Source organism: Martes martes, assembly GCF_963455335.1.
Source record: "Martes martes genome assembly, chromosome: 5".
Lineage (NCBI taxonomy): Eukaryota > Metazoa > Chordata > Mammalia > Carnivora > Mustelidae > Martes > Martes martes.
In genome coordinates this window covers 107,133,478-107,158,999 of record NC_137892.1, presented here as the reverse complement: position 1 = coordinate 107,158,999, position 25,522 = coordinate 107,133,478, and the positions used below count along the sequence as shown (strand labels likewise).

The 25,522-nt window shown below is 41.4% G+C and overlaps 1 protein-coding gene across 1 annotated transcript in view; it reads left to right on the top strand.

Moving 5' to 3' along the window:
• The window catches only part of DOCK2 (dedicator of cytokinesis 2), a 403,190-nt gene that overhangs the window by 73,166 nt on the left and 304,502 nt on the right, over window positions 1-25,522 (top strand). The window contains exons 21-22 of the mRNA XM_080804304.1: window positions 695-795; window positions 1,647-1,781. Coding sequence (XP_080660430.1) covers window positions 695-795; window positions 1,647-1,781 — 236 coding nt within the window. The remainder of the gene's footprint in view (window positions 1-694; window positions 796-1,646; window positions 1,782-25,522) is intronic.

Here is a 25,522-nt window from a genome sequence, read left to right as displayed (position 1 = left end):
ATGTCAGTGACATTTACATTTTAAAGAGATTACTTGGAGACAATTGTGACTTAATTCAGTGCTTCCCAGAAGGTCTTCTTGAAAGCTAGCCCTCAAGAAAGATGCTTTTTGACAAAAAGATCCTTTGATTAAATAACTCTTAGGGAAGTGCTGGACATTGTATGACCCTCTTAGAGATTCACAATGGATGTAAATATGTTAAAGACTCTAAGAACCCTGCTGTAAAGAAGGCAGTCTTAACAATGATATCCTGAGATTTGTCAAACTTATATAACCATGAAACCCTTTAATCCTACGATACTCTGTAGCATGTTTCATGGAATGCTTTTTAGAAGAGACTACATTGGGGCGCCTGGGTGGCTCAGTGGGTTAAAGCCTCTGCCTTAGGCTCAGGTCATGATCCCAGGGTCCTGGGATCGAGCCCCACATCGGGCTCTCTGCTCACTGGAGAGCCTGCTTTCTCCTCTCTCTCTGCCTGCCTCTCTGCCTACTTGTGATCTCTCTCTGTCAAATAAATAAATAAAATCTTTAAAAAAAAAAGAGAGAGAGATTACATTAATGAGACTACTAACAATATATTCATGAGCTAATTCCTGAGCAAAATCATTTTGCTGGAGGTTCAGTTATGCCATGTGAGTATGGCTTCCTGCCTTGGGTCTGACCCCCAAACACTGATTCCTTGAATCTTCCTCAGATCTACATAATAGGACTCATTGCTGACCGGAAATTCCAGCATTTCAATACCGTTCTGGAGGCTTACATTCAACAGCATTTCAGTGCCACTTTGGCTTACAAGTAAGTTACTGTACATATAGGGATTTCTTGTGCACCCTCAACTTGCCCTACCAGGATGCCTAGGGCACAAGGAACTTGAGTATTTTCCTTTTGCACCAGGCTGTGTGAATTTGCCCTTTACTGATAAAACTCCATCCATGCTGGGTTATCTGGATTAAATAAAAATATGCAAACCCATAGGTTAGAATGAATATTTTATTGTGGTAGAAGTACATGAAAACGTTCATTCATTCAGTCAGTCAATCAGCTATCATTTATTGAATAGCTACTTGTGGTAGACACTGGGATTCAGAGGCTAGGTAGGAGAAAACATAGGCCAAGTATAGTACCCATTATAGCTTGGGTACAGGGGATGATGGTTACAGATGGGGTTGATACTGGAGAGGTTGGGAGAAGCCAGTTAGTAAAGGGGTCTTGAAAGCTGGGCCGAATAGTTTGAAGTCTGCCTTGCTGGTAATGAAGAAACATGGAAAATTTCTCAGCAAGGGAATTCTATAATATTATTAGAATATTTTCTGTAGGAAGCAAATGTTAAAAAGAGCATTCTCCCCACCATTATTCCCACTCATATCCTGATTGTGACAAGTTTTCCTAGTCAAAATATTGTTTTTTCCTCACTAGTTTTTTCCTTTGCTGGTTTTCTATGGGCAGGAAATACTTATTCACTCCCCGTATTAAATATATATATGTTTTTAAGCAGAGTTATTTTTATGGCTGCAAACGAGTTAGTAAGCTTAGCTATACCACCACCTTTAACCTTTGATTGAATGCTTTATAATTTATAGAGCAAATTAATGACCATGCTGTGGGTTGGAAAGAGATGTATTTTGAAAACATAATCCCTTATTCAGGAAATTGATGACGGTGCTGAAGACTTACTTGGATACCTCCAGCAGAGGGGAGCAATGTGAGCCGATCCTAAGAACACTGAAAGCTTTGGAATATGTGTTCAAGTTCATTGTTCGGTCGAGGACATTATTTTCACAGTGAGTGCTTGTTATGTAAGAGTGATTGATTAGTTCCACAGTTCCTCCAGGATATAACAGTATTTGTGTCATCAGAGAGATTCTTTTATAAAATTACAACCAGCCATTGATCAAAAACAACTTAAAAATCCAACATAGAGAGTTATGAATAGGTTATAATTGTTCCCTCTAAGCTCATTCAGGCAAAAAAATAAATCTTAACATGTTACAGAGTTATGCTTCATCCAATGAACTTGATTTGTGATTTGAGGCTCTTCTGTGTTTCATCTATCATTCTTCATTTGATTTGAGATAGAAAACTTTCCAGGAATCTTCAGTGATAGAGGTGCTGGGAGTGGAGAGAGCAGAACTTAGGGACTTTGACAATTATTTGGCCCTAGGAGGTTGTGCATGACAGATGAGCTGGTATTTGCAGTTGATCTGTCTGTCCTTGAGATCCTAGTAGCCAAAAATTGAGCTGACCTGTTAGAACACCTAAGAGATTTGACGTTTGATGAGCAGTATTACAGAGGTTAGCTGTTGTTTTTATTTTGTTTTGTTTTGTTTGTTTGTTTGTTTGTTTGTTTTTGAAGGGCTTTGGAGATAGAGGCATTCAAATGCAACGTGCAAAAGAATAATTTACGTTCATCCTGGCTATAAGGCAAAGTTAGGCAGGCAGTTGGTTGCAATTGTGTATATGATCAGATTGGTTGTGTATGATGGGAAATAAGGAAAACTTACAGAGAATGTATTGCCTGGGTTCTCATCAATGCAAATGAAGAACATTCAACTCAAACTGATTTATTAGGGAGAGTAGGACTTTTATTTTATTTCACATTTTTTAAAAATCCAGAAGATAGTTGGTCTCAGGCATGACTGTATCCAGATACTCAACGTCACCGGGGTAGTCTCTGTCTCCCTAGATCTTGCCTCTGGGTCCTCTGCTAAGGGTCATGTGCTATAGTTTTAAACAGTCTGACCAAGAAAATGAATATGCAGTGGTTTCATGTGTACCTCTGGAGCCATGGGCCAGGTCAGCCACTCACAGTATAGACTTATTTAGTTGGAGAGATGGTTTCCCAAAAGAAAGTAGAAATCTATAGTCATCATTTTTACCATGACAATGGATGGGCTACAAATTTTCATAGTTGACAAGGCATCTGAAATATGAATCATTTTAGATTCTCCAAAAACATTCTTTGAGATTTCAGGTGAGAATTGGAAGAGATGAATGACTTGAACCATGTCACATAACATATGTCATGTTCATTATTCTTTTTTTTAACTTAAAACTTTTATTTATTTTAAAAGTTTATTTTATTTTTTAAATTAAATTTAAGTAATTTATTTTTAATTAAATTTTAGGCAATTTTATAGGGTATAATATTCATTTCTGGAGTAGAATTCAGTGGTTCATCACTTACATACAACACCCAGTGCTCATCATAACAAGTGCACTCCTTAATAATATTCATCGTCCATCTAGCCCACCCCCCATCCACCTCCCTCCACCAACCCTTATTCTTAAAGTGAAGTATCTGTTTCCTCTCACTTGCCAGTTACTCAAAGTAGAGACTGTGTATTAAAGTCTTAGGGGTATTCTTCCATGTTTGAGAGATACTTGTCAATTATTTGAAAACGAATGGTCTTTCTAAGGGTTGAGTTTCTTGGAGGAGTTCAAGGATTCAAACATTATAATTCCAGATTAATAGGCAAAGATATGTTATCTCATCTTGCAAGTGAGAACTTTAGGTTTACAAGAAGAACATGTATTCTTCTTTTATCATACCTTCTGTCCCTTTTTTCTTTTGGTTTATTTTATTTTTTCTCCTTCCCTGCTCCTTTCTTTCCTTCTTTTCTTCCTTTCTTCCCTCCTCCCTTCCTCCTTCCCTCTCTTCTTCCTGTCTTCTCTCTCTTAGTCTTTGTCTCTTCCCTCTACTGGAGGAAAGAGCATTTGCACATTAGTCGTCTTCTCTGCCTCAAGGCAAGTCATCCTGCAGAATCTCTAGCTCTTCATTCAGTGTAAATCTGGTGTTGCTGGAACTCCAAGTGACTTTTGGCTTCTTAAGGAGTGGGGTGGTGTGTCATTTCTTGCTGTATTCCCAGCATAGCATATAGAACATCATCGATACTCATGAAATACCTATTGAACAAAGTGCATTTTGGGGGATAAGGGATACCTCTGGTCAGAAGAGATGTCTCTAAGATAATCCAGGCCTAATCTTGAATCCTTTCGCATGAACAAAGTATAGGCCAACCTGCAAGAAAGGTCTAAGACCCCATGCTGAGGGAAGGCGGTTTTCTTTTGTCTTAATCATTTTAGAATCTTTATCAATGGTTCTGCTCTCTAGTACAGCATCAAGGACATTGGGAAGCAATGGAGGTATTTCCCGATACTAGGAAGGCCTTTTACTTGGAAGACTAGAAAAATAGAAGATTTGAAATTTCTAAGCCAGCTGGTGGGAAATCATAATATAATTATTGCTTTGGGGACTTATTGTGTCTGGTATTGTGTTCCTGTTTCCTGTTATTTCTTTGTCTTCTTTCCTCCTGTGCATAATTCAGCTGATCTAGCTCCCATTAGCTGTTCCCTTGCCATTTTTCTTTGCACATACTGCACATGAGTGCTTGCGAGGGTTAAAGGAGTATCCTATATCAATATGCAGGATGCAGTTGGGTAAGGGAGGAAGAAGAGTTGAGAAAGATAGAATTTCTTAATGGTTATTTATTTCTATCACATAGTCCAATAATGTGATATCCTTTTTCCCTCTCCTTATGTCACTGGCTCCTGAGTCAAAGTCTGGGGCAGGTGTCTTTGGGCATCTATCTGTGCCATAGTTGCAGTGGAAGCTGGCAGAGCAGGTTCAAGCTTTTGCCATGGGGAGGCAGGCTTAAAAATATGGGAAATTCCTAAAGTGTAGGAAGTGTGTCCAAAAGATGTTCAGTAGCCATCAATATGACCATCATCCATTAGGCTTTTCTGGAATGACTAAGCTTCTGGGAGGTATAAAGCATAGAGAGAAACACTCAGAAGGAGCTGAAGTGATTATCTTCTAGGCACTGAGCTTCTTTATAAAATTCCTTGCAGCTCCTTTTATCCTGAAGCTCAGACAACCAGCTGAGCTGATCCCCAACATTTCTGAACTGTGGAATTACTCAGTCCAGAGAAGACTGTGCTTCCCACAGTCACAATATGCGCACTGAAAAGCGTTCCTCCGTGCTGGCCAGGCACGTTAGAAATGAGGCTGCAGCCCTTCTCTAAGGATGGCTCTCTAAAAGAGAAGAAATTCAGAGCATGGCGCTGTACTGGGATTTGTTCCCACTTGTCTATGTTCCTTATAAATCCTAACGCTGCCATAGGCTAAAGTACAGGGGTAAATGTGGAGCAGTGATTATGTTCATTTTGTGTTGGTGCGTGTTGGCTCAGTGATGGTCAGTGTCACACTAGACAGACCTGGGAGGGAGTCATATGTTTGTCCCTGTGCCCAGCTTACTGAGTGACCAGGCCTGTATGAGCCTCAGTTTTCTCTTCCATAAATGGGGATAAACCAATTCTTGTGTTTTGATGATGAAATGAGACTACACCTACCAAGTTATCCATGTAGTATCCGGTACTTAATTTCATAAATGTAACAAATGTTACTTGGTACCGTGTTTTTACCTAGGCAAGACAGCAAGGGTTTTTATTTAAAAAAAAAAAACCCTCAGATTTAAATTAATAAATGGTGTCTTGATCCATGCTCAAAATTTGGCTTACAGTTCATGCAATCCTAACCCTTTCTTGTTGTTTTTGTTTGCTTGTATGTGTGTTTGTTTTTAAGGAGGAGGGGATATGTTTACCAGGTGTCTGCTTTTTGAGGATCACAATGTTGGGACTTTCATGGCTCCCTGAATTCCCCTATTGCTGGCCCATTGGCTGGCCTCTGCTTGTGTCTGCTGTGTGTATGGTCAGGCCCCTTGGGCCCAAGCAGCCATGCACCCAGCTCTGCTCCCTGCTTGTGCTGCCTGTCTTTGCTTTTGCATTATGCTTCCTGCTCTTGTTAAGGATCTGCTTATTCACTGCTTGCTTCCTCCTCCTTCTCCCTATGCTCGCAGTCTGCTGGGGCTGCTCTTCCATGCACATATTCCTCCTTCACCTCCCTCATTCCCATCCCCTTTGCTTATGAGAGGCAGTCAGCTCGGTGGTTAAAGGCACAATCTTTGGAGCTGCTGCTTAGGTTTGAATTCTGCACTAGAATCCTACCACTGCCATTTACTAATGTTTATGACCTTAGGCAGATTATGTAGCCTGCCTCAAACTCGGTTTCCTTGTGTATAAAACAAGCAGGGTTGTAAAAACCCTTTTGGGCTGTGGTGCAGACTGAATGAGCTAATGGATGTCAGGCACTTAGCACAGTGCCTGTCACAGAGCAAGCAGCCACAGCCATGGTGATTATTACCTGCTAAGTGCATTTCACTTATTATCTCCATTAGTCTTCATAAAAACCCAATGGAAAGCCTCCTCTCCCCACTTTATATCATTTGAGTCCTCACTCACTCCATGCCAGCCATATAGGACTCCTTGCAGTGGCTCAAGGTCCTGACTTAGGGCCTGGGGGTCTTTCCCCTCATATCTGCTTGCTCACTCCCTGTCCTCTTCCATATCCTCACTTAAATGTCTCCTTTTCTACCCTGTTGAAAACTGCAACTTCTGATTCCTCTCCCCTTCACTCTGTTTTTGATCTTTTCTCCCCCTCCATATAGAACTAATCAGATGTTAACATATCAGACAGTAATTAATTATGCTTTTGTTTACTGTCATCTCCCTGCTAGAATGTCAACTCCAAAGCTCCTGTCTTTGTTTTGTACTGAGAACAGCAGGTGGCAGGTATTGACACTTGTTCAATGTGAAACTGGACACCCTTCCTATCCCCCTTTCATAGATAAAGAAGCTAAGGCTTTGATTCACACTTAAAGGTCACACAGGTAAGAATTAGCAGAGTAGGGCTTCACATTCTGCCTCATCTGATTAAGCAAATTGAAGAACCAGAACTTTTGGAGGACCATGCAAGTATAAAGTGTGGTTGGCTATAATGGGGACCTATCCTAAGTGAAAACAGCTCCTCATGGAAGGATTGACTTGCTGGGTATTGTCAGGGCTGCAGAGAGGCACAAGGCTCCTTGAGTTTAGATGCTATCATCCCTAAGCACAGTAGGACTTCAGTGAAAATAAAGATGAATTAAAGCAGAAGTTGTCAGGAAAGGAGTCCTTGCTATTATGGCAAAGCTATCCAGACAAACATGACTTGATCCTCATATTCTTTCAAGGAGTGAAGAAAGAAGAGCTGACACAGGGCCAGCCCAGGTAACTCACCCAGGTACCTCAACCTCCTGCTCCCCAACCTTCACCTAAGAGCCAGGAAGGATGGCCATGGTGTGCACAGTGCCATACACCTGTACTGAGGCCTCCGCTTCATCAACATAGGTAACCAAGAAGCATGGTTCACACCTCCTGTGGACACCCCCAGTCTGGTTCACTTCATCCAAGGGCAGGCATCTTGGCCTTTCTGTGCTCGCCTTCAGCATCAGGTGATCAGAGAGTCTCTGATGTTCTCTTTTGCATTTTATTTTGCATCTTGCTTTATTCTGTCTGTCTCCCCTCTCAGCCTCTACCTTGCCCTCCCACCAGCTCAATTTCTTCTTATGTAAATATTATAAACTAAATATACTAGTTCACCCTCCTGGTCATGCATATGTTAGGCAGTAAGACTGTCTGAACAAAGCTCAGGCAAGCCCAATGTAGCCTGCAGTCAGAGGGAATACATAAGCCTCTGCCTTTTTAAACAAATATGAATTTAACTCCAAGGCACTTGCCAGTGTGATTTGTTTTCATTGTTCATGTATGAATAAATATTTAAATGTAATCATCTGTTTATGCCGAGCATGGGCTGGGATGCCCGTCACATTGCTATTCCTGTTTCTCCTGCATCTAATTTGTTTGCATGTTAATGCCATTTATTCCTATGTAAGCCTCTGTTTTTGGTTTTGAATATAATTTCACTTTTTGATGACAGTAATGGCTCAGTAAACTGCACAATTGCAGTTAATGGAATTATTTTATGATAACATTAACTTGGCATCAGATCAGGGTGGAAGAGAAAACTGTCATCAAAGGGATATTGTCAAACAGTTACTTCTCTTTAATTTATTATCTATTTTATGAGTTGCTACAGTGTTGAGGGGGGAGCTAACAGCTTGTTTATTACAAACATATGTAGAAAATCTTTGTAAACCATGAAGTAAGTAGCCATCATTGTAATATGAAATTGTTCACGTGCATGCATTTTAAATAGCCCTCTTTTCCCTTTGTATATAGAAATATTAGTAAACATTTATTGAGCACCTATTATGCACTAGGCACTTTAAGTGCTGGGGACTCCGGAATTAATAACTAAGTCTTCCTCAAGTATCGGTAACACAGTAGGGCATGCTGCATATGCTTCCCAGCAATCAATCACAGTTCCCTGGAATAAGCAATGATCCATGACATGATGCCATTGAGGCTCAGGATGCAGACAGGTTTAAATGACAAACTCCATCTCGGGAGGATCCGTAATTCTTCTCAGAGGAGGTGATACTTCAAACTAAACATTGAAAGAGAGAAGAATCCCAGAGTCCAAGTAGAGGGAACAACACATGGAATACGATGTCCAATTACTCCTGCCACTCTAGGGGACCATTTATGAAGCCTCTCCTCGGTGCTTGGCCATGGATCACTTTTTTACTCTGCCTCACTTCATACTCACAGCAACCCTGGGAAGTATAGGTATTATGATGTTTACTTGGCAGAAGAGGAAATGGAAGCTCAGAAAGATACAGAAAGTGACTGTAGGTCACACAGCTTGACATTGGCAGGGAGCCGTGTGACATCGGAGCCCAGGTTCTTTGTGCTGTGCTATGCCCATGAATGGCACATTTGTGGGGAAGAGTGGCTAGTGGGTGAAGGTATGGTGGTGGAAGAGTGGGGACAGTGCAGCTGGTGAGGTAGTTTGAAGCTGGACGGTGAACACCTTGCAGGCCAAACTGAGGAGTGTGATGTCATCCTCTCCGCCAGGGGAGGGCAGCATAAATGCTGCCGTCAGTCCTCAGAGCACAGTGTAAGCACCCCAGCAGGTGCACAGACTCATCCATTGGGATCAGGTAAAAAGATGAAAATTCCTTTATTTTGTTCCAAGAGGAAGAAATTAAACTTTATAAATAATTGACTTAGAATAATACTTGGATATAATTTATAAATAAATAAGCGTCTATTGAGAATCATGCTTACATTTCATTTTCTCATGGAGCAGTTTCCAAATCCTGTTTTTGGCAGTGGGAGTCATTGACTTTTTAAAGCAGGGGATCTACAAGGATGCCTGGGGGGCCCAGTCAGTTAAATGTCTGACTCTTGGTTTTAGCTCCAGTCGTGATCTCAGGGTCATGGGATCGTGCCCCACATTGGGCTCCATGCTGGGCATGGAGTCTGCTTAAGATTCCCTCCATCTCCCCCTGTCTTTCTCATGTGTGCACTCTTTCTCTCTCTCTCTTTCTCTCTCTCACATAAATAAATAAATAATTAAAGCAAGCAAGCAAGCCAGCAAGCAAGGGATCTACGTGATTTAGAGTCATGTTTTAAAAAGAAAGATCACTGAGGAAGAAAGGTGAGTATGTAGAAGGTGTGGAGGAAAGGAGGTGGGACGTTAATCATGAAGCTGTTGCAGTAATCCAGGCAAGAAGACTTGAGCTAAGGCAGTCTTAGTAGGGCTGGAGAAGAAGGAGAGGAAGAAGATAAGGTGTATAAACGGCAGGATGGAATGTGGGTGGGAGTGAAGCTATTGGAGAGGGCCAACAGATCAGCTGATCTGAGGTTCAACTTTATGACCCATTTGATTAGACATTGTTTATCAACATGATGAAGAGCGGGGAGGAGAAGTTTTGGGGGAAGATGATGCGTTTTGGTAAAATTTGAGATGTTTATTGGCATAGCCTGATGGAAATGTATAGCAGGTAGTTAGATACAAATCTAGAGTTCAAGAGAGTAAAGAATAGAAATACAGTCTTGGTGGAAATTGATGCAAAGAGGTATTTGAAGCTGTAGCACAAAGCGAACAATGCTATAAAACTCAGGTTGAAACCGAGGAGATTAGCATGTTCAAAGAGTGGGTGAGGAGGGAGTCCCAGGGAAGGCTGATCAGGGATGTAGGAGGGGAAGCAGGAAGACTGGCAATCCAGGAGCCAGAAAATAGAGCATTTCAAAGAGGAAGTGTCAGCAATGTCAACGTGCTACCGCAAAGTCATGGGGACTGCAAGCTGATCAGAGGCAAGGTATTTTGCCGTGAGGAGGTATTTGTTTTCTTAGCCAGCCCTTCCCCAGAGCTTAGCATCTTTCCTAATATCCAGTTGAAGACCTTAAAGAGGCAGAGGGATCAGGGCTTTGAGGTGCTATCGATTTCCCATCATCTTCATGTGAATTACCTACCGTGTGGATTGTCCTTTGCCAGGGTGTAATCCTAGTTTGGTTTCCCCCAGCTGACCCTTCAGAGGCTGAATAAACTGTTTCCTATAGAGTGGTGTATTCACCCTTCGCTCACAGCAAAGTGTAAGACACTGGCTGTGTCTGCTTCCATTGTCCCTTTAAATGGCTTAATTTTGCAGAACAAGACTATCTATGCTGTAGATAGTTAAGGGAAAAGCCACGGATGACACAAGATATTCATTCTTCCAGGTTGAAGCAGTAGACAATTTCCTTTTCTTGTTAACTCCTTGTTAGATATCTAGAAGCTCGACTGCTGGCAGAATTCTTGCCTTTGTGCAAAAAAATGGCTGTTTCTGTCAAATGCTGAGGCTGGCGGTTCCTCAGAGAATGACTTGGGTGAGAGATCAATTTACCGAATAAATATGTAGATTGGAAATGTGTTTGCAAATCCCCTGTAACTAAATATGAACATGCAAGATAATGAAGGGTCTAGTTTGCCAGAGGGGTGAAATTCACCAAGCTACCATAATTGTCAGGGATGCTGAACTGAACCAGGGTGACTAGGCATACTTGGTGATCCCCTTTAAATGCATTTGAGGCAGCATCGCCTCAAAGTAGAATCTGTTTCCTTAATAGGAAATAATATATTGCTCAGTTCTTGGGCTTGTGGCTTTTTGTGTCTTTGGGGTGGATGGAAAATTAAAGAGGACTTAATTATGAGGCATATATGGTCACTGCCCTTCATGTCTCCAAACTAGTCTCTCTGTCTCTCAGATCTACTCTTCTAATGTAGCCGACTGCAAAGACCCATTAATTCAATTCAATCCAGTTCACTGATTCATTAAATAAATATTTTTGAGCCTTACTATTTGGCCAAGTTCTAGCCTAGGTTACTGCAATAAACAAGACAGACGTAGCCCGGCCCTCATTCTGCCCTTGTATAGTTCCGGGGGGAGACAAACAAAACAAAACAAAACAAAACAAAACAAAACAAAACAAAAAAAAGCAAACAAATACACCAAGTTACTACAAACCATAATAATGCCAGTAAAGGAAATAAGCAAGTAGTTGAGATACATGGTACAGCATAGTGGTGAAGAATCCTAGTGACTACCTGTGTAACCTTGGGCAGATAACCTAACCTCTGCCTTTGTTTATTCATCTAATGTTGATTAGATTACCTCATAGTGTTATTTATTACATGGGTTCTGAAGAAGTGACTTTTCAAGTGAGATATGAAGGATGCTAATGAACTAGCCACGCAAGGGATAGGAGGAAGGGTCCTTCATGGAGGAAAACTCTGAGCAAGTATTCTTGAGTAAGAAGGAGCTTGAAGTTTTCTGCAAAGTTAGAGAAGACTAGAACGGTTGAAGGATAGTGAACAAAAGGGAGAATAGAAGGAAGATGGACACAAAGAGACCTGGTGAGCCTGCCCTGCGGGATTTAATCTCAGTGTGCAGCCAAGGTCTCTACAGGCATTTCAGCTGAAATGCTAGCATTCCAGGTAGTGCATGGACACTCAGCTGGTGGGAAAGGCTTGTGGCATGTGTCACCGGGATGGCTTGGTGGTGGCTGCCTGGACTTGTGTTGATGAGGACACTGAGGTTGCATTTAGAGGTGGCCCACGCAGGGAGTCGTGACAGATTAATGGCACCTAAACTGAGCAGTTCAGTGGGAAGGGATAGAATTCTTCACTCCAGTGTTACTTATGCAGCCCTGATAGGAGTGAAGGGCTCTGAGTTCAAACAGAGTGCATATTGTCCTGAAAGGCCTTTGTGTTTTGGAGTATAGTAACTCTGTATTTAAAATTAAAAAGTATGTGTTTCTTACTCCCACTAGCCTCTTTGACTGCCTCCTGCAAGACACACGTGAGAGCTGCTGCCCACTCTCTAATTAGACTGGGGACAGACACAGCCTGTGTTCCAGATCATTGAGGAGGCCCTTTAGTTTCTCCTGTAATCTCTCAACTCTGCTAAACACTATTATAATTACAACATTCACAACTTTTTAAAGCCATATATGTTTCAGCCACCATGAATTTTTGGTTTGCAATTTTGGATAATTTTTTAAAGTACATTATTATAGTGCCTTCTCAATTATCTGTTAATGCATGAGTCTAAAGACCCTTATTACAGATAATATAAAGTCATTCGGTTTGATCATTGGAATGCAGTATGTATAGATGCACACTCACATACAGGTGAACTTCTTAGAGGAATGTTCTTCCAAATCAGAATTTGCTGAGCTGAATAGTATCCTTAGTTAATACTTCCTGATTTTCTGTCAGATGAGCATTCTGGGGGGAGGGAAGAACCACCAGTCTTGGGTACTATAGGGGTGATATAAATGAAGAGCTTTCCTATAATCAAATATTTTTGTGACTAAGCCACAGATAATGCTATTATGTCAACAATTAAGGACATCCCAAATAGCACGAACCACTGCATCTTATTGCTGCTTACCTATCTCTCCCAAAATGCTCTGTCTTGGCTTCCACAACACAGAACTCTTTTTGTATCCCTCATACTTCTCAGATCCTTCAGAGGTCCTGAAGATTGGTCTGCACCTCCTTTGACTTAATACCCTCTCCTAGGTGAATGAATGAAACCTGGTGCTTCAGTTCCCACTGCTATACAGATAACCCAGACATCCATCCAGACCTTTTCACTGAAGTCCATGTCTCTGTGTCCAGTCATTTACTTGCTGTCTCCCTCTTTCATATCTCAAAGGCAATTCAAAGTTAGCATATCCAGAAACAAACTCATGATGTCCCTCGTCACACTGATCTACAATCTAGCATGTTGCACAAGGGCAAAAAAAAAAAAAAAAAAGATTTTTGTGACACTTCATTTTTTGTTTCTTCCCACATAATCTACATTCAAGTCTCAACCTTCCCTTCCCAAATGTCTCTCCAATTAATCCATGTCTTTCCATTTTCCCTACCAACTTCCTAATCAAAGTTCTCATCATCTCATACCTGCAGTACTGTGTTACTTTCTCTATTGGTCTGGCTGCTTCCGTCCTTGTCCTCCTATTATCTATTTGCTGCGGAGTCTTTTGAATTTCCTAAGTAGATAGTTAAAACATCTGTAAGTATGGAAAGTTTTGTTTCTCCCTTTCTAATCCTAGTTCTTTCTCCCTATTTGACTGCATTGGCTAGGATTCTAAGTCAGTGTTAAATTAAAATAGTGATATATATTATGTATTGGCTTTAAAAAAATTAGATGCCTTTTTATCAGTTTTATGAAGCCCCTTCCTATTACTAATTTCATAAAAATGTTAATCATAAAGCAGTATTAGATTTTATTGTGATCACTGATATTTTGAATTTATTTCTACCATCTTAGCTGGGAACCCTCCCCATCATTCTGATTTTTCTGTCCTTTTTTTTTTCTTTTCTTCTTTTGAATTGCTTTCAATTTTCTCACTTGCTTTTTTTCTTTTTACTAATTTGAAAGTTACATTTTATATCCAGTTCTATAGTGGCTATTTAGGTATTCTACCATACATACTTAATCAAATCTCAAGTTAATATCTTTATAGTGAGTAATAGAAGGATTTTAGAAGACACTGTCACTTCCCTCTTAAATATCACACTAGGATTGTGCAATGTCAACTAATGTATGTTAGATCTCATACTCTCCATGTCTCATAAGCTCTCATTATTTCTATCTTCTGTTTTGTTTTGGTTTGGGGGGTGCATTCTGACTAATTTCTTTAAACCTGTTTTTCAGCTTACCAATTTCTCTCTTAGCCATGTCTATTATGCTATTTAACTCATTGAGTTTTTAAGTATTGGACTATTTTCAGAGATTCCATTACTTCTCATTCAAATATAAATTGTTCATCTTTATCATTTTTGTTTCTTAATCGTATTTTAAAGCATTCTTTTTCTATTTTGAAGCATATTAAATATGAGATTTTGTATTCTTTGAATTATAATTCTTTATAATTCCAGTAGGGTGAGTCTTTGTGGATCTGATTCTGCTGTCTCCATTTTGGATGACCATGATTCCTGGGCATTTTGTTGTTATTATTATTTTTTAAAGCTAACTTTATTTAGAACCTTAGCAGTTGTTAAATATCTTTAGTCTTGAAATGAAGTTTTTATTTTCCTCCAAAGAAAATGGAGAAAGCTTTAATTCAAATTTTCTCTTTGTGGATCCAGGCAAGGAACATGAATAAAACAAAACCAAACAAACAAAAACATGAACAAAACAAAATCCATGTGAGGACTGGTTCGTGGTTCAGAAATCTCAATGGAAAAGTGTTTTCCTTTTCTATCAAGCTGAGGACTGGGTAGTTTCCTCATTGCTCTCCTTCATGCAATAGATTTACTTTTCACCCTCCTTTATCAGAAGGCAGAACAATTTGGGATACCAGCTTTATGCAAGGGTCTCCAATAAGTGGGCCCTAGGACTGATCTCATTCCTTCTATTGCCCAAGCAGCCACCTAAAGGGAAGTGTAAGGATGCTAAGGTTGAGCAAATGCCTTGGGGGCAGAAGCTGACTTTTTTGCTCTCTAAGTACCCAGAATCTCCCTTTTGCTTGGTGTTTCTACTCTGTCGTTTCTTTACTTTTACTTTTCTGATAGTTTAGCAACTTATTTTGGAAAATCCAGCTTTGGTAGTCGTTTTCACTGAGAAGTTTTCCAGGGTGTTTTGTCCACCACACTGTCAGAAATGGAAGTCTTTAAAACTTCACTGCAGTTAGAATGATCTTTCCACACTTCAAACCTGATCTGGGTGCTCACATTCTTAAAATCCTCTAATTTCTCCTCATTGGTCTGAGGATGAAGACGAAACTGCCCATGGCCTGTGAGGGTCTGTGGGGGCAGCATCTTCTCGCCACCTGTCTCCTTTCACCTGACTTAACCCAGATTTCCTCCACTCCAGATTCCAGGGTCTTCATTCAGTCCCTCTGACCCACTTGGCTCTCTTCTGCTATAGGAATGGTGCAGTTGCTTTCCTGGAAGTGGAATGACCTTCCCTCTCTTCTTCCAGTTTTCTCTCACTCTTTTCCTGCATCACCTAAAGCATTGCTTCTTTGGGGAACCTAGACCTGTATTTGCAAACTAAATCAAATCTCTTCAGATTCTCATTGCACGTGTATTTTTTCTTTCAAGTATGATCACACACACACACACACACACACGCAAATATTTTTTGAGCTCCTACTATCTTCCAATCACTGTGCTATGAAGGAATATAAAAGAAATAAAAATTGACACCCAGATAAATATCACAGCTGCTATTCTAACTAATTGACAGGTCACCTCAGGATCTGGGAATCTAGAGATGGTAAACAGCTTTTCATGACATCGGTGTCTCTCAACTCTTTTTAGAATTGGCCTTAGAGTCTACAACTTCTGAAAGGACTTTCCCTCAGCATTTTTTCTTCTTTATATTTAGCACCAACGCAGGTTTCAGGCAAGTTGGGCTCTAAAACTTGGTTCTTGTTTTAATCCTTTGAGTTGCTAATGAAATTTTCAGTCTAATTGAAATATTTGTCTAATGGTAGAGATTTAGTTTGCATTGGCAATCAAGTGTTTATCCAACAAATATTTATTAAGTAGCCAGTAGACAACTCTGCCAGGGCCTGGAAATACGAGAATCAATTGGACAGACTCGGGCCTAGTTTTCATGGGATTTTATAGTCTAGCTGGGAAAGTCATTTGGTCATTATGCAGATAGTCTCGTGGGTGCATGTAAAATGAAGGGGAGGAATTTGAGGTGCCCTAAGGGCGTGGAGTAAGGAGGTCAAATCTCATCATGGGGTCAGGGAGGCATCTTGGAGAAAATGTCATCTAAGCTGTGACCTGAATGATGAGTAGGAATTGGTAAGTGAAGAGAAGGAGGGTGTAACTGGTGAAAATAAAGCTGGAAGGAGGTCCCTGAGATAGTAGGGAGCTTGACTCAGTCCAGCTGTGGAAAGGCCAAGGTTTCTGGATGACATGACAGATGGATGGAGTAGTAGGAGATCACCTGGAGAGATAGGAAGGGGTAGATCTCCAAGTCCTTGAAGGTCAGGCCATGGCATCTGGACATTATCCTGAGGAAAATGGGGAGCTATTACAGAATTTTGAACAGAGGATGATATAACGTTTTTGTTTTTAAAATGCTCCCTCTGACCATGGTGTAGAAAATGGATTGAAAGCTGGTACAGTGAAGGAAACCTACAAGTTAGGTTTCCTTCAGGTTTCAGAAAACCCTACAGGTTAGACATGCTGGGGCCTTGAATGAAGGTGGTGACCATAAAGATGGAGGGTAGCAAGTGGCTTTTGTCACTCTAGTTAACAATACCATATTACATACTTGAAGGTTTCTAGTAAAGTAAGTCTTACACAATTTTAATTATCAGGTGATAGATGTGTCAACTAACCTTATGGTGGCAATCATTTTGCAATATATACATGTATCAAGCCGTTATGTTGTACAACTTAAACCCACACATTGTTATATGTTAATCATATCTCAATAAAGCTGGGAGAAAATGGCTTTGGGAGGTGGAATCAATGGGATTTCATAACCGACTGACAGCTGGCAGATGAGAACATCCACTAAGACCCATGACTACCTACCCCAGGACGTCTATGGGGCCGTATGCTGTGCTGGTGAACTCTGCAGGGTGAGCAGGCTTAGTATTGGATGATTGGCATGTTCTATCTGACTCTTTGACCATAGAAGCCCGTGAAGAATCCTGGAGCTTTCCCTCAATGGTAATGTAGTCTACATATTGATGAGGGAACCAGTACCCAGAGCAAAGTAACCTGCTAATGGTCACAACACACACTAATGCTGGAGTCTGGTTTAGAACTCACAATCTCTGTCAGTCCTCAGACCCACACCACTGCTCCTTGTGTTACATTGCTCTCTGCTGGTGGCTTGCCTTGCTCTCAGCGGTTGCACTACTCACATGAGGTCCTCAGTAATGCAAAACTTGACACATTTGAACTCCACATTTCTTCAGGTGTTCCCAGATTTCAAAACAAAGAGTTTTACTGCATATGCATTTTAAACCCACACCATTATTAAGGAAAATGTTAAAAATTCTATTTAACTCCACATACCAAATGTCAAGGCTTCAGTGGAACAGAGTAGGAAACCTGGGGTTCATTATCCTTCTCAGGAAACCATAGACTGCAAGGACAAAGTTCAGATGCTCCTGGCATGACCACAGTTTAGAGTAATCATAACTTGACATTTCTTGGGCAGTTGTCTCTCTAGCTGCAGTCCATGCCAGGAACCAGGAGGTAGGTGAAAAATCAGCATTTAGATTCTATAATTGTAGAGGGAAAACTGCCTCTAGTTGTCTGACCTTGAGCTATATCCCCTGGCTGCAGCCCTACTTCCCATGGTGAGAACAAGAGAATTCAGGAAAGACTTTGGGGAAAAAGGTTATTGTAGAAAGGAGCTGGAAAGCAAGAAAAATCCATCCCCGAGGAAGAGTAGATACCTTTTTTGAAAATTAAATGTAATAGGGTGGCTGAGTGATGGACATTGGGGAGGGTATGCGTTATGGGGAGCACTGTGTATTTTTTAAGACTGATGAATCACAGACCTGTACCCCTGAAACAAATAATATATTACATGTTAATAAAGAATAAAAAGAAATAAAAACAATAAAAATATGTGTATTGGGGCACCTGGCTGGCTCAGTCAGTACAGGATGTGACTCTTGAAAAAAAAAAAAAAAGAAAGAAAAAAGAAAATTAAATGTAGCATTTACTTGTTTGAAAGATCATAATGGGGCGCCTGGGTGGCTCAGTGGGTTGAAGCCTCTGCCTTCGGCTGGAATCATGATCCCGGGGTCCTGGGATCCAGCCCCGCATCGGGCTCTCTGCTGAGCAGGGAGCCTGCTTCCCCCCTCTCTCTCTGCCTGCCTCTCTGCCTACTTGTGATCTCTGTCTGTCAAGTAAATAAAATCTTAAAAAAATTTTTTAAAAAAGATCATAATATAACATAGAAGTGTATAAGGGGACTGTTGACATACACAATCTCTTTTCTAAGAGGTAATAAAATTATCAATTTTTATAGATTTCCAGATTTTACTAGGGGTCTATATGTGTGTATGTATGCATGTAATCATTCTGCACTGTAATCTTTTCTGTTACCATTTAAGTTATTATGGACACTTCCTAGGTCATTAAAAAACTGAAGGAAGAAATGGTCAGAGAAGTAGTCAAACCTATACCTGAACTTTTAGAGCAATTGGACCTAAAAAGAAAATGCTGAAAGGACTCTACTGAATATTAGCTTCTCTTTCAAGTAGATGATGCAATCTATATTTTTCTTTATGTGTCTTGGAACCACAGAAGGGGGGGAGTGGGAGGGAATGTGTGTGATTGTGCATGTGTGTGTGTGTGTGTGTGTGTGTGTGTGTGTGTGTTTCTGTTTAGGAGCATTGTTTTGGGAGAACTCAATTTCTAATTATATTGAGAGAAAAACCCTGAATACCATTTTTCATGCTAATAGAGAAATTTACTTAAGTGCAGAATTATGCAACCGAGTTCTTCTTGCCAAATTACATAAAGGCTGCAGCTCCTCTCAGCAGAATGAAGGATGGCTGGGGCACACATCACACTCTATTCATAACTTAGAGTTCTTTTCAAGGCTTTTGCCTGTGTCTTATTACCTACTTACTATTAATTTATTGTACAGGGTTGCCGTATTTTAAAGTAAAGTGAATGTTTTGGATGGATTGTTTTCTTTCATTTCTTCCATGTTGTTAACTTCTTGTGTGTGTGTGTGTGTGTGTGTGTGTGTGTGTGTTTCTTGTTTGTTCGTTTGTTTAGGCTGCTTACGCTTCTACCTGAAGGCAGTTTTTCTTCAGGGATTGCATTAATTTTTGGATCTTCATCCTAGAGATTTTCAAAACAGGATCCCCCCATGTTAAATTTGTCTTTTGTTCTCTCATCTGCAAACCATTCTTCCCTGGGGTGATCTGTAAGAAGAAGACTGTTTACTGAAACTTCTTTGAAGTTTGCCCTAAGGGGGGATTCCTTCTCATATGTCAGACTCTGGAAAAGTAACAGCTAGAAGAGAAATAATTTGTCATTGACAAAAGGGTTGACACTAGAAACTGGTCTAAGCCCTCTGCCTCTTCTCTGCTTCTTTCAATTAAATGAAGTCTGCATGGTGTTCTCTGAGCCACCAGACTACTTGGCAATTCACGCAGGCAACATTGTAGTTATACTAGCCCTTTCTTGAAGAGTCCCTTCCAGATGTAGCTCTACTCTTTCTATTCTAACAGAATATTGCCTTATATTTCAACTTGGTTACCCTTCAAAAGAGAATTTCTCTGGTCACTGTCGAGTTGGACGACTTACTCTAGATTCATTGGACCTCAAGATTCCTTGTCTTAATCTACAATTCCAGATTCCTTTTGGGTCTCTAGACTTTGGTGTTGGGGAAAGGGGTCAGGATGGTGCCAATGACCATGCAGGAAAGAGGTGAGTCAGAAGGGGGGGCCCCTCTCGTGAATCCTTTCCAGCCCTATATCTTTGACTTAAAAGTGCCTGCTTAGTGTACTCAAGCGTTTCTTTCTATAAATAGGATCAATAAACGCAAGGATGATTTTCAGACAAACTCAGCCACTGGTTAGGCTATAATTATTCTTCATCCCAGGTTGGAGTAGGGTATGAGAAACACAGAAAGAGAGAGAAAGGGAGAGAGAGAGAGAATGAGAGACAGAGAGAGGGAGAGCGGGGAAGGGAGGGAAAGACAGAGAGACAGTGAGGCAGGCAGCTTTGGTCTTAGAATGCTGTAATTTTTCCAAGTAATCACTCTTCTGAAACCACGACTGGCTTAATGGTCCCTTTTGTAAAGTCATTGATTCACACCTACTCTAATAGAGCAAATTATTGGGTTGAGGATAGGAAAACTAGCCATCACCTTGAGGTTAGAGCTTGAACAGAGAAAGCTGAGAGCCAGCCATTTAGCTTCCCTGGACAGTCCGGTAACATCATCCCTTGGGCAAATGATGCTTTCCTACCCATCCTGACTTGTTCCAGTTCCTGGCAATTGGTTATTACTTTGCTCTGTTCTCTGGAGGTAGTATTGCCTAGTGGTTAAGAGTGGAATTTGGAATAAGATGCACTCAGGCTTAAATTCTGACTCTGCCTTTTACAAGTGGGGTGACCTTGTGCAGTTAGCATAGTGCCTGGTTCATAACAAAGGCTAAGTAACAACTATTAGCACTAGTATTCTTAGTAGTCAAGGGAAGAATAATAAGGTTGCATAGCTGAAGATGAATATTACTTCTATCTAGTGCAAATACCATTAGAACTAGCTGAACTGCTCAGAGTTCTGGATTCAGAAGATGTTTCTGCACAGCTACATTGAACATGCCGAAGTTCATTCATTTAATATTTTATCATTAGTTGATGCATTTGTTTAAACCCCCTTTTGGTATTCCAGGACTATTGCTACATAGATGTGGGGATAGTATGACCGAGATAGCCTTGACTCTGCCTGCATGGAGCTTATAATTTAGTGGAGAAAGCAGGCAAGTAGTGATGGTGAAGAATGAAGTATTCACACAGGGAGCCCACAGTTGCTGTGATAGTCTGCTTTAATGTTGAGTGGAGCGCACAACATTCATTAAGGAAATTCACCAAATAAGTGGCCTCCCTTCCATCGTATTCCTCCAGTGCCTTGCATCACATCTGGGGGTAGACAAGTCTCTCAGCTCGTGTGGCAAAATAGCAGAATGGTATATCATGACCTTATTGTTGAGTAATTTTATCAGATCTCAGAGGCATTTAAAATAGATTTTTCATTTTAAAAACCTTCCAATTAATCTGGTCTTGTTCCCAGGTACTTGTGAAATGAGTCAGGTATGTACCTTGCCAAGAGCAAATTTAGGGGAAGATGCGACCAGGTGAGGGAGACAAGGGAGAGCTGGCGGCCTGCAGGACACTTACAGGATGGCTGGGGAGGAAGGAAGGAGAGCAGGACAGGCTGTGGGGGTGGATTAGGAGGGGGGCTGCTGGGGGCAGAGGTGCCACCAGGCAGGCAGTCACTGTGGTGAGTGTCCGCTAGAGCCCTCACTCCCTCCTCTGCTCTTCTGCTTCCCTGGTTCATGTCTCTTTAATGTTTTTTCCTTTTCCTCATATGTAAAATATGAGTAATAATAGTCTATACCAAGTAAACTAATCCATGTGAAGAATTTAGTGCAGTGCCTGACCCCTAGGAAGTGCTCAATAATAATATTAAACTTTTATTATCCAACTTTTCTCACTATGTGCGAAAATATAATTTACCTGCTGGCCTGCCTCATGATTTCTCTGGGAATGGAGATTGGGCCTTACACATATTTATCTACCCTGCAGTGCCTGGCTTGAAGTAGGTGCTTAACAAATTGTATTTGTCTTTATGAAGATGCTGGTTTTTTTTTTTTTCCTTCATAATGCTTACTAAGATCTAGAAGAAAATTATGGTACTATATAACAATAGCTAGCATTTATTTAGTGTTTACTATGTGCTAGACACTGTGCTAGTTGCTTTGCATACATTATTTGCTTGTAGGACCACCTCATGGGGCTAATATCATTTTACTAATGAGAAAACTGAGACTAAGGAACTTAGCCAAAGCCACCCAACTGGTAAGTGTCAGAGCAGAGTTTGGAACCCACACAGTCTTACCTAAATTTCTGTATTGCCTTAAAGAGGTGGGGAAGAAAGCAGGAGGAGGCCTGAAAATGTGGGTCAGAGGAGTGGCCAAGGCATAGAAAACAAAATGGGGCGGGCATGCCAGGAAACCCACCACCTCTGGATTCTAAAGTGAATCTTCCTGCTAGCTCTCCAAGCCCAAGGATGTCTTGGTTAGATTAGGCTCCCCTGGGCTGCTGGCCTGAGGTTGGCATCTCCGTTTTAGGCTGAGGCTTTATGTACCTGCATGGAAGAGGTGGTGCAAAGCATTGTACACACCATATGGGGCCCCATTTGCATTTAGTGAGTGCTCAGCTGTGCACAGTGTCTCCTTAATGAATCACATGCAAGCAGAGCACCGCTATATTTATCCAAGCCCTGGGAGCTGGAGTGCTTGCCGGGGTTGGGCTCACATGTCCCAGAACAGCGCCTCGCAGGTTGTTCCGGTTTTCCTTGTGGTCAGGGCCTTCGGGCCCGTCAGTAATTCGTTCCCTGGCAGGATCAGCTGGTTTCTGAAGCATCTTTCTAGGCATGTTGAAGCCAAAAAAAAATGTTTCCCTCCTTAAGCTATAACAGAGACCAAGTGCTAAAAAAGGACCTTGAAACCACATCTGCCATGCCCTTGACTTCAAGGCCATGCTTAAAGCCTTGCGGATAGATAAAGCCTTATTTTTTTCTTTCCTCTTCTGGCTTCTCAGGAGAGGCCCTACGGTGCTGAATGGCCCCCATCATCAGTTTATTTCTTGCATGTAATCTAAAACCCTTATGTGTTTTATTTCCCTTAGTCACTCCTTCCCGGAAATACTCCCTTTATTTATATGTGCTCAGATGAGAGAGTTCCCCAGTATGATCACTTCTGTGCTTAGGAATCAACCACAACAACACGAATAGTAACTGAGATTTACTTAACACTTATTAGGTGCCAGCTATAATATTAAACACTTGAAAGACATTATCTCCTTTTTCCCTACCTCAAAATCACCCTTCGAGTGAGCATTATGTCTCCATTTTGTCAGTGAAGAAGGTAACGAGCCCAAGGCGGTGCAGCCGATACATGGAGGAATCTGGCTAGAGAGCAGAGCACTTTGCGCTAAGTAGCTGTTTGCACCACTTCTCCTGCCCAGCTGCACTAATTTTCTCCAGCTCTTCTTCCCATTTCTACCAAGTAAAATGGCAGGCTTAAAAATTCGCACACACACTCACACACACACACACACACACACACACACACACACACGCTAAGTAAGACCGCAACAACTTTGCTTAATGATGTAATCACTGTTAAAGGCAAACCATTTCCCTATAGAATTGGTTCTTTAATCTTTGCTGGAACTTAGGTGTAGCATGTTTTTTCCTTCCCTGGACTAGAATGTGGTGTTTAGGTCCTTCACTTGTGATATGAATAACAGGGAGCAGCTTGGCTCCCCACTGAGGCAGATGCCCCTGAGTTTGGCCTTCTGGGATCTGTGTCATCTGCCCTCCCCTGTTAGATTTTCAGAGCACAGAAGGAGAAGAGTTCCAAGTTCTGGTTCAAGCTATAGCACTGGTACAGTCTGTGACCTAGAGCAAATCAGATTTTTCTTGATGATAGAAATTAAATTCAGTTTCTTACAAAGTTTAAAGTTGAGTGCGTAGCCCTGACTTGGTCTTATAGCCTAAATATCTGTTTTCTTTCCTACCTCAGTCAAATGACATTTAAAAGACAGCAGTGAAGCCAAGTCTCTTGCCCACTCTGACCTTCAGTTTCTTCTTCTGTACAATGGGAAGCATGGACTAGGTGCTCAATGGCCTTCTCCATAGCTCTTTGTTTAGAAATCCAGGGGGCAGCAGGAAGAAAACCCTCTGCCCTGCAGAGTCCTGACCATACAGGGTTACAACAAATCCAATCAGGGCTAGTTTAAGAAAAAAAGGAATTTATTGGAAGAACATTTGTGCAGCTCATACAATCAAACAAGAGTTTAAAAAACCACACAGAGAGATTGGGAACCATGGCAGCCTCAGGGATCTCTTCATCAGGAGTTCATGAACATTCCCCTGGGGTGCTGCCATTAAGATGACCCCCCCAAAAGCCCATTTTTATGTTTCTGCATTAAAAAAATAAAAATTCCAGGGAAAGAGTCACCAGAGACCATTCAGATATGGAAGGTGGGCGTGGGCAGGGTCAAACAACAGGAAAAAGCTGCTGGAGACCATTCTTGTAGGCTGCATTCCTGTAGGTTCCCAAGAAGTAGACCTGGTGGGAAACCTACCCCCTCCCCATGAAAATACACTAATAAGTACGCCTTACAGAGAAAGTCCATATGTATGTAAATAATGATGACTCCACCACGGGCAGCCGTATCTGGGTGTTAAATGGAGTGGGAGACACTATAGACCATAAGAGGGATTGTGAGATCACCTAGTAGACGTTTTCAGGCAGCTGTGGCTAGGGGAAAGAGTAACAGATTTTTAAGGCAAAAGACTTGGGGGATGGACCATCCATTAGCTTAGCTGTGGGCACAAAGAAAAATTAAACAATGTCATCTCATGAGGAAACCACCACCACTTTGAATTAGGATTCTGCCTTCCTCTCTACCAGATCTGGTCTCACAGTTTGCACTTTCATGGTATTTGGGCAACTTTCAACTTCTTGGGAGTTTTCTGTGTCCTTATCTCTGAAGTGGGAAACGTTAGTAATATCTCTATAATTTACCAACAAGATGACAGCTAGCATTTGCTTGTATGAGGCATATGCTGAGGACTTCACGTGTGAGCTGGTATTCTCACAGTACTTGGGCACAGTGCCATTATGGCCTGAGTTCTGTAGATGAGGAACTGGGGCTTGTGGGAATGAAGAGAAGCAGGAAATCATGGAGCAAAGTGCTGTGCAGCAGACTGATCAAGAGGGTGAGCCCAGGAGCTGGATGGCCAGGTTTGAGTTCTGGCTCTAACACTTCCAGGCATGGAGTTTTTGGGCACGTTTGATGAGTGTTTGATGAGTTTGATGAGTCTGTAAAATGAGTTTGATGAGTCTGTAAAATGAGGATAATGATAAGGCCCGCCATGGTGTAGTCTTGAGGGTACGTGGTTTAATATGTATGCAGACCGTGCCTGGGGCAGAGCAGTGTGCAGTAATAAGGTCTTAATTAATAATAAGGTCTTCTGTTAGTATGGGGCGAAGTAGAGCTTGGAGACCCCTAGCTGATGGACTCCAAAATACGTACTCTGTGGCTGACATCTCTGTGCTCACCGGAGGAGAAGGTTCAGAATGGAGTAATTTAAGAAAGGGGTGAGGGGAAAGGGAGGGAGGGAGGAAGAGAGAGCAGGAGAGCGAGAGAGCTGCTTCAGAACTCTTGGTTCCTCTCACAGCCTTGACTCTCTGACCTTGAACTAGATACCCAGAAAGTCAGCAGCAATCACTGGGTCCTTGTAATTGATTGGAACATTCCGTCCTGGCTTTCCATTAAGCTTCTGACTTCTGGGGGGCTTTAGGAAGTCAGTTAGGAAAAAAGAGAAGAGAGGCAGAGAGTGACTAACACACTGAGAGAAAGACGGAGTCCGAAAGACAGAAAAGCAGAGATAAACATAGTGACCCAGAGAGACAGAGAGTAAATAATACTCACAAGCAGGTAAGCAGA